Source organism: Labeo rohita, unplaced genomic scaffold, assembly GCF_022985175.1.
Source record: "Labeo rohita strain BAU-BD-2019 unplaced genomic scaffold, IGBB_LRoh.1.0 scaffold_1956, whole genome shotgun sequence".
Lineage (NCBI taxonomy): Eukaryota > Metazoa > Chordata > Actinopteri > Cypriniformes > Cyprinidae > Labeo > Labeo rohita.
In genome coordinates this window covers 1-12124 of record NW_026128172.1, presented here as the reverse complement: position 1 = coordinate 12124, position 12124 = coordinate 1, and the positions used below count along the sequence as shown (strand labels likewise).

The window sequence follows — 12124 nt, the reverse complement described above, 5'->3', positions numbered from 1 at the left end:
AGCTAAGACCAGCTACTTCCAGCTTAAACCAGCTAAGACCAGCTACTTCCAGCTTAAACCAGCTAAAACCAGCTACTTCCAGCTAAAACCAGCCTGGCTGGGAGACCAGCTTGACCAGCTTGGCCAGGCTGGGAGACCAGCTTGACCAGCCTGGCCAGGCTGGGAGACCAGCTAAAACCAGCTTCTTCCAGCTTAAACCAGCTAAGACCAGCTACTTCCATCTTAAACCAGCTAAGACCAGCTACTTCCAGCTACTTCCAGCTTAAACCAGCTACTTCCAGCCTGGCCAGGCTGGGAGACCAGCTAAAACCAGCTACTTCCAGCTTAAACCAGCTAAAACCAGCTACTTCCAGCTTAAACCAGCTAAAACCAGCCTGGCCAGGCTGGGAGACCAGCTAAGACCAGCTACTTCCAGCTAAAAACCAGCCTAAAACCAGCCCGGCCAGGCTGGCTAAGACCAGACCAGCTTAAACCACTAAGCTTCCAGCTAAACCAGCTTCCATCTTAAACCAGCTAAGACCAGCTACTAAACCAGCTACTTCCAGCTATTTCCATCTTAAACCAGCTAAAACCAGCCAGGCTGGCCAGGCAGCTAAGACCAGCTTAAACCAAAACCAGCTACTTCCAGCTTAAACCAGCCTGGCTGGGAGACCAGCTTGACCAGCTTGGCCAGGCTGGGAGACCAGCTTGACCAGCTTGGCCAGGCTGGGAGACCAGCTTGACCAGCCTGGCCAGGCTGGGAGACCAGCTAAAACCAGCTACTTCCAGCTTAAACCAGCTAAGACCAGCTACTTCCATCTTAAACCAGCTAAGACCAGCTACTTCCAGCTTAAACCAGCTAAGACCAGCTACTTCCAGCTATTTCCATCTTAAACCAGCTAAAACCAGCCTGGCCAGGCTGGGAGACCAGCTAAAACCAGCTACTTCCAGCTAAAACCAGCCTGGCCAGCTTGGCCAGACCAGCTTGACCAGCTTGGCCAGGCTGGGAGACCAGCTTGACCAGCCTGGCCAGGCTGGGAGACCAGCTAAAACCAGCTTCTTCCAGCTTAAACCAGCTAAGACCAGCTACTTCCATCTTAAACCAGCTAAGACCAGCTACTTCCAGCTGGGAGACCAGCTTAAACCAGCTACTTCCAGCCTGGCCAGGCTGGGAGACCAGCTAAAACCAGCTACTTCCAGCTTAAACCAGCTAAAACCAGCTACTTCCAGCTTAAACCAGCTAAAACCAGCCTGGCCAGGCTGGGAGACCAGCTTAAGCCACCAGCTAAGACCAGCTAAACCAGCTAAACCAGCTAAGACCAGCTAGCTTTCCATCTTAAACCAGCTAAAACCAGCCTGGCCAGGCTGGGAGACCAGCTAAAACCAGCTACTTCCAGCTAAAACCAGCCTGGCCAGGCTGGGAGACCAGCTAAAACCAGCTACTTCCAGCTAAAACCAGCCTGGCCAGGCTGGGAGACCAGCTAAAACCAGCTACTTCCATCTTAAACCAGCTAAAACCAGCTATTTCCATCTTAAACCAGCTAAAACCAGCCTGGCCAGGCTGGGAGACCAGCTAAGACCAGCTACTTCCAGCTTAAACCAGCTAAGACCAGCTGCTTCCAGCTTAAACCAGCTAAGACCAGCTATTTCCAGCTTAAACCAGCTAAGACCAGCCTGGCCAGGCTGGGAGACCAGCTAAAACCAGCTACTTCCAGCTTAAACCAGCTAAAACCAGCTAACCAGCCTAAGCTGGTTTTAGCTGGTTGTTTCAGCAGGGCAGCGCCATCTGAACAAGAATAATGATCAACATGAACATATACTGTTTAAATACTAATAAAGTGGGGTTACATATGCTTTTACCAGTGTTTTATAAGAAAAATCTGACTCAATATAACATTGCGACTACAGTAAAAACACTTTTATTGTTCTAAAAACACAGATTTGTCAGAATTATCGGACTTGAGGATGTTAGAATAAACCAAAAACATTTATATTTATATTATTATTACATTACATTATTATATTTTACATTATGTACTGACAAGCACACACACACACACACCTAAAGGGCTAGTTCACCCAGAAATGTAACTTTTGCCATCATTTACTCACCCTCATGTTGTTCCAAAACTGTACGAGTTTCTTTCTTCTGCTGAACACAAAAGAATATTTTGCTTTAATAGTATGAAAAATTAAGGTTGCTTTAAAGCTGCTTTGTGGTTGCTCAAAATTCTGTGTAGAGATGCAGTGCAGCATAAAAGACAGACGAAATGATTCCAGTTCTGATCTGTCTCAGAATTTGTGTTGCATTTGTAATTGCTCTGTAAATGCATTTATGTACCACTGAGCAGAATGACAGTGTGTAAAGACACATAAATGCCACTTTCAGAAGTGTTTTTCTGCTACAGGTATCTTTGAATTGTTAATTTTGGCACATTTGGCACAATTACACTCTATAATCAGGTATGAGACCACAGGTCACAACAGCACAGTTATTGTATGAGTGTGATTTTGCTTTAACACAACATAAATTTCATTCACAAATCATTGATTCACTTACATTAACACCCCACATCTGTCTATAATGATGCAAACACCATCCCTATTGTAACACTTGGCCTAATTGAAATATAACAGACTGTATCAATAGTCCAACTGAAGTGGCGAGTCGTTGATGAACCCAAGCGCAGTTTATTATAATCCAAACATGAAATCCAAACATACAATAATTCAACAAAGATTTGATGACTTGACTTGACTTGACTTGTCCTGACTTGATGTGGCACAGACTTGACAGAAACAGACTTGGCATGAAAAGACTTGGCGTGGTATGAAAACATGCATGAACAAGACCAGAAACTCACCAACAGCAGATTACACTTCAATACACAACAAGGAAGGATGGGAACATGAGGGCTACTTATACCAAACAAAGGGGGTCACATGACACTAACCAACCAATGAAAATATGACACATGACTAGAACAACCAATGGCAAGAATACAAGAGGGCAAGGGAAGCAAGACAGGGTGGCAGGGCTGGATGTTTGAGGCATGCTGGTTCACTTGTGGGAACACGAGAGAGAAAGGCAGATGGCAAATGCAAGAACGTACAGAGGTGTTAGCTATCTGTATAGGGAACGGCTCTCTAGGTCATGTAAGGTGTGAATAGCTGGTTAGGGCAGCTAGTGAGGTGGGGGTGCTAAGATTTTGTGCAGATCAGCACAAAAAGAGGGTTTGAGTAACTTTGATGGGCTGTGAGCAGGGGTCAGCTAATGACCAGGCTTTAGTCAAATTATTACTCAATACACTGATGGTTCACGGGTTTGGTCACTACGAAGGTATCAAATAACACAAAAACTGAAATAAAATCAGAAAGAGGCAGAGGGAGAAGGAAGGGCTTTCCTTATTTACTTTAAGATAGGAGATATGTCTACGCAGTTGTTCCTTGTTCAAAGGCATGCTGCAGTAGGGTCATAAATCTAGGGAGACTGTTAGCTAAGCTAGCAGAGATGCATCAAACATCTCAAGGAAAATAAGCAGAAACACTAGGCCTGACTGCTAAGGAGTAAGGAGAGAAAGGAATTAGTCTACTAACGACCTGTACGGTTCATTAAGGGGACAACAGTTGCTAGAACTGCTATAATCCTATACCGAGAGGGAAGATAGTGATGGGCAGATAAACTAAAATAAGGAAAGAAAAATGAAAATATCCTAATAGCTTTAGGAAACTAAAGGAAAAGTAAATCACTTGATTTAATTAAATTGGTGATTTAATTAATATCAATTTAGCTGAACTGGTACATTTAAGCTAAACAAAGGCAAGGCAAGTTTATTTATACAGCACATTTCATACACAAGATGAAATTCTTTTATGTATGTTTTACATAAAAGAAAGTAGAATAACCATAAAACAATAATAAAAACAATAATTCACAAAAAAAGGCAGTAGAATAATCATAAAAACAATCACAACAATAAAAACAAAAAAATAAAAAACTTTTAAAATGATTTAAAAATTGATTTAAAATAAATTTAAGACAGTTAACAATGGAAAAGGATTATTCATAGTGCAATCAGTTCGGACGAAGCACAGTGCTCATTCAGTAAATGCACAGCTAAACAGATGAGTTTTGAGTCTAGATTTAAATGTAGCTAATGATTTAGCACATTTGATCTCTTCTGGAAGCTGATTCCAATTGCGGGCAGCATAATGGCTAAAAGGTAAATAAATGAAATAAAATCAAAAGAGGTAGAACAAAATAAAAATAACACAGTTAAAACCCAAGTATGTGAGGAGGGGCCAACCTAACTGAGTCTAAACAGAAGGTGATAGCACAAACAGGAGGTTTCTTCGTCAGAGAAGACTTGCACATTTAAAGCTAAAAGTGGGGATTTCTTCGTCAGAGAAGGCTTATGCTCTACTAACAACAGAAATTAGGATTTCTTCGCTAATATCAGGTTAGTTTCTTATCGTATGATTTAAAGATGTCTTATAGCATTGAACAAGTTTCTACTGCTCGTGGTTGGGCACATTCAAGCTATAGTCTATCTGACTTTATCAGAAGCTGCATGTGTAAGACGTTAATAAAATTTATGAGACAAACACACAAGTTTGATATTAAATCTGCTTGCAAATAATGTTTAAACGACTGCCACCGTTCTCCACCATTCTTATGTCGTGATTTAGCTCAAAAGGGAAATGTATATAAATAATTACAATTAATTATGATTAACCCTTTCACTGGTGAGTTTAAAATATTCTATCTGACCCCCCAGAGTGAGTTTTTTTTAGGCGACCGTTATTTTAGAACGTTCACTTTATTGTTTCCATGGCGACGCGTCATGATTGACACCGCAGCCACTATGGCGCTGTATGACAGACGTATCGCTTTTATTTCGTTTTTCCTTTTTTATTCAAAATATTCACACTTTTGCTTACCATGTCTTCAACTATCTGATATTCCGATTCACGAATACGTGTAAGTGATTGTATTTTGCCGTTTTAAAACCTTTATAAATGATCTGGATCGTGATCTATATCGTGAGATGGGCGCCGCCATGTTTGTTCGCGCTGCAGTTCAGAGAGTCCTGTCAGCCGCATTTACAGCACGTAAATTCACCAGTTTCTCTCGAAATACATGCAAGTAAGTGGCTGGTGAAGTGGGAAAGGAATGGAGTGAATTATATCATTACTTACATTATGTGTATCTGATATTAATCAAAGACGTCGACAAATTATACTTGAATGGATTGTTATTGCTGCTTCCATAGACATCTGTGTGTATTTTACAAACTCTAAATGTATTGTTTTACTAGTACTTATGTGTATTTAAATTCCTGAAAACTAAAATAAACGTTAAGTCATTGAAAACACTGCTCAATTGTGATTATATGACAAGCGCAAGCAAGCGTCTCTCTGTGGCTCAGCGCCAGACAACGCGCGAAAACGCAGTTTGAATTTGGCAGTTGCGTGACGTCACCGAACGTTCTAAATCCCATATGTGGGACCGTACTCCCAGGGGCACAGAAAATAGAATCCCATATGTGGGACCGTACCGCTCAAAGGGTTAATTACAATTATTTATATCAGCTGCCAGTAGTAACTGTAGCAGAATTAATTTTCCATCAACTAATCTGTTCGCCCAGCGAACATTCAGTATAATTTTTATATCAACTCTAAGAAATGATATTTTCTTGGCCACAGAAAATAACTTTCTTAAAGTACCACTGCATTAGAGCACGTAGCTCGAATCGGAATCGTAAAGATTAAAAAATTAAAACATTAATTTACAAGGCAGAATCTGAATCAAAACTCGTAATTTGTGCACAAGAGTTTATTAACGAAGCACTAACACATAACTAATCTAAACAAACAAACATGAAATCACTCATACAAGGGGAAGGGTGCGTGAAAAGCAGTTAGAGAGAGAATTAAAAACATTTCACATGAGATTACATTTTTCTTCTTGCTCCTCTCTTAAATGTTTAATTTCATTTAGATGTTCAAGTCTCTTACTGAGATCCTGAACCTGCTGCTCTTTTCTCTTTTTGAAATCATTCAATTCTTCTCTTTGTTTTCTGGCTTCATCTTCATGTTTCTTCTTCATCTTCTCTATTTCCTCTTCATGTTTCTGTTTCATTTCATCACACTCTGTTTCTTCTCTGTCTATTCTTTCTCTCTCCTCTCTTTTTCTCTTCTCTTGATCTCCTCCTCTTGCTCTCGTTTCAGATTTTCCATCATTTTCTCCCATCTCTTTCTCTTCTCCACTCGTCTCTCTTCATCCTCTTGTTTTCTTCTCTTCCACTCCACTTTTCTCTCTCGCTCCAGCTGCTCATAATGTCTTGCCATTTCATTTATCTTTTCTTTATATTCTCTCTGCTTCTGTTCACTTTCTCTGTCCTGTTTCTCTCTCTCCTCCTCTATCATCTGTTTTTCTTCTTCTCTCTGTCTTTCATATTTCATTCTCATTTTCTCCAGTTCTTTAATTATTTCTCTCAGCTGTTTCTCATGTCTCTCTTTTCTCTCTCTTTCCTCTTCCTCTCGTTCTCTCATCTGTCGTTTCTTCTCTTCCTCCCAATCTCTCTGTTGTTGTTTAATGTTATCTTGAGTCTCTTTGTCATTTTCAGCCTCTTTTATTCTTCTCTTCCATTCTTCTCTCTCTTTCTCTTCTTGTTTCTTCCTCATTTGTTCCTCTGAATCTCTCTTTTTTATTTCCTCTTCCTGTTCTCTTCTTAACTCTGTCATGGTGTGTTCATGATCATTTTTCATCTTTTCTTGATCTTGTTTATATTCTTCTTCTCTCTTTCTATCTTCTTGTTCTCTTTCTTTTTGCTGTTTTTCATACTGATCTTCAATCTCTCTCTTCATCTCCTCTATTCTTTGATCATATTCAGCTTTTTGCTGTTTCTCCTCTTCTGATCGTTTCTGATTCTCCGTCTCTTGTTTCTTCTGCTCTGATTTTTCTTTCTCCTCAAACTCTCTCCTGAGTGTTTCCTCTTGTTCTCTGAACTCGCTCATCACCCTCTCCCTTTCTTTATCTGTCCTTTCTTTTTTCTCCTCTAGTCTCGTTCTCATGGTTTTGATTTCCATACCAAATTTGGCTTCTAATTCTTCAACTTGAGCCTGATTTTTTCTTTCATTCTCTTCTATCATTTTCATTCTCTGTTCAATGGAGATCGCTGCCTCCTCAAACATTGCATTAGTGAAATATCGTCCCTGATTAGATTTCTTCATCTCTTCTATCATATTGAACAGCTGAGTAACTTGTGTCTGATCTTTTGTTTCTGTGTTGTTAAAAGTCAGGAATCTGTTTCCACAATCTCTGATCAGTTTCTTGAGTTCAGCATTTTTCTCCACATATTGTTCTATTGTTTGTTTTTTAAGATCATCTCCTCTAGTGAAGAGAACAATGCAGAAATCTGCTGTTTTTGGGCCAAAGATCATCTTGATTATGTCTAAAGTGTATTCATCCTCTTGTGTGAATCTTCCCACACTCAGCACAATGATGATCACATGTGGTCCAGGTGCTGACAGTGAAACACATTTCATTATTTCTTTCTGCACATGTTGTTTTGTCAGTGTCATGTCAAAGAGTGCTGGAGTATCAATAACAGTTACCGATCGACCAACAACTTCACCAACTCCCTTCTGACAAACAGTGGTCACCAAACGTGAACTGGCTTTACTGTAAAACTCATTATTTCCGAGGATAGTGTTTCCTGTGGCAGATTTTCCATTTCCTGTCTTCCCAAACAGCAAGATTCTCAAAGATCCTGAATCTGATGGTGAATCTTCATCCTCTGAAAATGACAATAATAGAGTTTACAGATTAACAACAATTGATTAAATTTGACCCTGAACAATAGGTGTTAAGCTCAAACCTGATATTTAAAACTGTTTGCAACAGTTCATACTTCCTTGACTGTATATCACAACCTGTTTATTTTATGTTTCAGACATTTAAAGACTTTCTGATGATCAGAATGATCAGAAACTCAGATCTAAATCGAGTATTCAAATGAATTATGTATGATGTACAGTACTGTGCTAAAGTTTTAGGCCACTAGTATTTTCAACAGCTAAAAAATGGTTTAAAGTAAGTTCTATCTTTTGCTGTAGTGTGTCAGTAAAAATTTTTTTTGTTTGTTTGCACAAGGAGTCTGACAACAGCCAGTGCTCCACACTGATCTAATCTCACCATCATCCAGTCTGACATGAAGACACAGACATCTCCAAGATGCTTCAAGGACCTACCTGCAAAGCCACCTGAAAAATTTTGCGCAAGTGCATCTAGGGCAAAAGCTGCTGTAAACACAAAGAATGGTGGCACCAAATGTTGATTTCATTTAGTTAATAGAACTGGTGGGCACAGAGGACCCAGGGTTCACGATAAGGGAACCACAGGGAAAAGCACACTGATCCGAATGGAATGGCGCTGCAAGCCGACACCGAGCCGTCCTCCCGAGAACCTGAGCTTTACCTTAACCCTTTCACTGGTGAGTTTAAAATATTCTATCTGACCCCCCAGAGTGAGTTTTTTTTAGGCGACCGTTATTTTAGAACGTTCACTTTATTGTTTCCATGGCGACGCGTCATGATTGACACCTCAGCCACTACAGCGCTGTATGACAGACGTATCGCTTTTATTTCGTTTTTCCTTTTTTATTCAAAATATTCACACACTTGCTTACCATGTCTTCAACTATCTGATATTCCGATTCACGAATACCTGTAAGTGAGTGTATTTTGCCGTTTTAAAACCTTTATAAATTATCTGGATCTGTGATCTATAACGTGAGATGGGCGCCGCCATGTTTGTTCGCGCTGCCGTTCAGAGTCCAGTCAGCCGGATTTACAGCACGTAAATTCACCAGTTTCTCTCGAAATACATGCAAGTAAGTGGCTGGTGAAGTGGGAAAGGAATGGAGTGAATTATATCGTTAATTACATTATGTGTATCTGATATAAATCAAACACGTAAGCAAATTATACTTGAATGGATTGTTATTGCTGCTTCCATAGACATCCGTGTGCATTTTACAAACTCTAAATGTATTGTTTCACTAGTGCTTATGTGTATTTTAATTCTTGAAACCTAAAATAAACGTTAAGTCTTTTAAAACACTGCACAATTGTGATTTTATGACAAGCGCAACAAGCGTCTCTCTGTGGCTCAGCGGAGTCAGCGCCAGCCAACGCGCGAAAACACAGTTTGAATTTGGCAGTTGCGTGACGTCACCTAACGTTCTAAATCCCATATGTGGGACCGTACTCCCAGGGGCACAGAAAATAGAATCCCATATGTGGGACCGTACCGCTCAAAGGGTTAAAACCCGTGAGGAAACAGGCTCTACGCAAAGACTGTAGAATTTCGCCAAGGTGTTAAGTGTTGCCCAGCCCGCAGCTTTGCAGATGTTCACTAGAGAGGCGCCGTGCGCTAGAGGCCAGGAGGAGGCGACAATCCGGGTGGAGTGGGCTCGAACTCCTAGGGGGCATGGCTCACCCTGGCACTGATACGCCAGGGTGATGGCATCAACCACCCAATGGGCCAAACTCTGTTTGGAGACAGCATTCCCCTTCTGCTGTCCCTCCAAAGCAGACAAAGAGCTGCTCAGAGCGTCTAAAGCTCTGGGTGCGGTCCACGTAGATGCGAACCCAGCAACCCTAAGGCCGGGTCTGCCTCCTCCAAGGGCAGCGCTTGCAGGTTCACCACCTGATCTCGAAAAGGAGTGGTGGGAACCTTGGGCACATAACCAGGCCGGGGTCTCAGGCGAACGTGAGAATCAGCCAGACCAAACTCAAGGCACGATTCGCTGACAGAGAAAGCGTGCAGGTCCCCCACCTTCTTGATGGAAGTGAGCACGATCAGGAGCGAGGTCTTAAGCGACAGAAATTTAAGCTTGACTGATTCAAGCGATTCAAGAAAAGGAGGCAACGTTCCGGTATAACGCCGACCCGGAATGTGCCGTGGTGCCATGCCCATCTCGGGACTCGGCCATGGAGCCAGTGCTGAAGTGGTCTCATATGAAGCAAGCCGAGCGGCATGACCGCGGCTGCAGCTGCCATATGCCCCAGGAGCCTCTGAAAGATCTTTAGAGGGACCGCTGTGTTGTGTCTGAATAACCTCAGACAACCGAGCACCGACTGCACACACTCCTCCGTAAGGCGTGCCATCATGTTGACCGAATCCAGCTCCATCCCAAAAAAAGAGATGCTCTGCACAGGGGAGAGCTTGCTCTTCTCACAGTTGACCTGAAGCCCCAAAAGACTGAGATGCTGAAGCACCAGATCCCTGTGCTCACACAACAAATCTCGCGAGTGAGCTATTATTAGCCAGTCGTCGAGATAGTTGAGGATGCGGATACCCCGCTCCCAAACTGGGGCGAGGGCACCCTCTGCGAGTTTGGTAAATACGCGGGGAGACAGGGCTAGTCCGAAGGGCAGGACTTTGTACTGATATGCCCGACCCTCGAAGGCAAACCGAAGAAACGGTCTGTGTCGAGGAAAAATCGAGACATGAAAGTACGCGTCCTTCAGGTCAATGGCTGCAAACCAATCCTGGTGCCAAATGCAAGAAATAATGCACTTCAGGGTTAACATTTTGAATGGCATCTTGATAAAAGACCGATTCAAAACTCGGAGATCCAGGATAGGCCGTAACCCACCGTTCTTCTTCGGTACGATGAAATAAGGACTGTAAAATCCCAATTTCATCTCGGCTGGAGGGACCGGCTCGATTGCGTCCTTCGCCAGAAGAACTGCAAACTCCGCACACAGGACAGAGGTATCTGTATCTGAACGGACAGATATGAACAAGATGCCCCTGGGGCGGAAGGTGACTCAACGTGAGAGGAACTGTGACCCACTGTAAAGTCGGGCCGTGAAGAGCAGCCCCCACCTTCCGCCTCAAAGGTGACTTTTTGAAGTGTACTACCTGAGTCTGAGGAAGCAGAGCGTCGCTCAAGACTCGAGCCCAAGGAAAAAGACCTAGAGATAGAGAAAATTGCTCTTTTTGTGAATGGGTGGGTAGCAAGGAAACCAGCCCCCCGGCCCTCCCCCGGGGGAGGGGGCGCAGATGTTGACGTCCCCCCGAAAAGCAATCTCTCTCATCTCCAGGTCGCCCGTCTCAGGGTCACTTCGCCAACTTGCGGGATGTCTTTGTTGGAGTGGGTTGTGCTCCTCTCCCACAGCCAGCTCGACGCCCTCGCCGAGGAGCCCTAGACTCCTTAGGCAGTGGGGGCGGAGGCGGAGCAGATGTAGAAGCCGCGGATGATTCACACCGGGGCAGGATGTGTTTAATAGCCTCAGTCTGATTCTGTACTGCTGAGAACTGCTGGGCAAAGTCCTCGACAGTGGCCGGCCTGGGAGATGGGCACGTCAAGAAAGCGGACTTTGTCGGCGTCAGCCATCTGCGCCAGGTTCAGCCAGAGATAGCGCTCCTGGACTACCATGGTAACCATCACCTGACCAAGGGACCGCGCCGTGACCTTCGTCACCCAGAGAGCGAAGTCGCCCCATCGTCGAGGCTAGTGAGGAGGGAAGAGCCCGAACGTGTACGGGTGCTGTAAGGCACTTTCCACGTCTTAGTGAGCTCTTCATGTACCTCCGGGAAGAAAGGAACTGGGGCCAGACACGGCTGACTCGAGTCACGTCGGGACCCCAAGAACCAATCATCAAGCCGCGAGGGCTCAAGGGAAGGTGGCTTGCGCACAATCACTCCAATGCTCTTGGCCGCCCGGAGGAGCATGGTTGCCAGTTCAGCGTCTGCCTCCAACTGAGCAGCCGCCCCGGAGGGGAGCTGCTCTGCGGAATCCTCCGCCTCATCTGGCGTAAGCCTCTCCTCTGATGCCGCGATAGACATCCGATCTTACTCAGGAGCGCTGAAGGAGACGAACCGGCGCCTTCCCTCGGCATCTCGACGGGGCGCCGTGGCGATTCGGACTTCCGAGGGGGCTGGCCCATCGGAGCGTTCCGAACAGTGACCGTCAGGTTGCCCTTCTTCCTCACCAAAGTAGAAATCTGAGTGAGTGGCTGCACGCCGCCATCTTATATACCCGTATGTACGGGGGTGTGGCGTGGCATGCAAATTTCACTGACCAATTTTCATTGGCCTTTTCTTCTAAGGATCGGAGGTGATTGGGCT

At 43.9% G+C, this 12124-nt stretch overlaps 1 protein-coding gene across 1 annotated transcript; it reads right to left on the bottom strand.

The window, feature by feature from the left end:
- Positions 1-5414: 5414 nt before the first annotated feature.
- On the bottom strand, positions 5415-11842 carry LOC127159160 (uncharacterized). Its single transcript, XM_051102064.1, has 7 exons — positions 11478-11842; positions 11118-11342; positions 10880-10968; positions 10647-10775; positions 10116-10526; positions 9637-10071; positions 5415-7781 (listed from the first exon to the last, which is right to left on the bottom strand). The coding sequence occupies exons 1-7, from the start codon at positions 11840-11842 to the stop codon at positions 6148-6150; spliced, it is 3288 nt and encodes a 1095-aa protein (XP_050958021.1). The 3' UTR covers positions 5415-6147.
- Between the last annotated feature and the right edge of the window lie 282 nt (positions 11843-12124).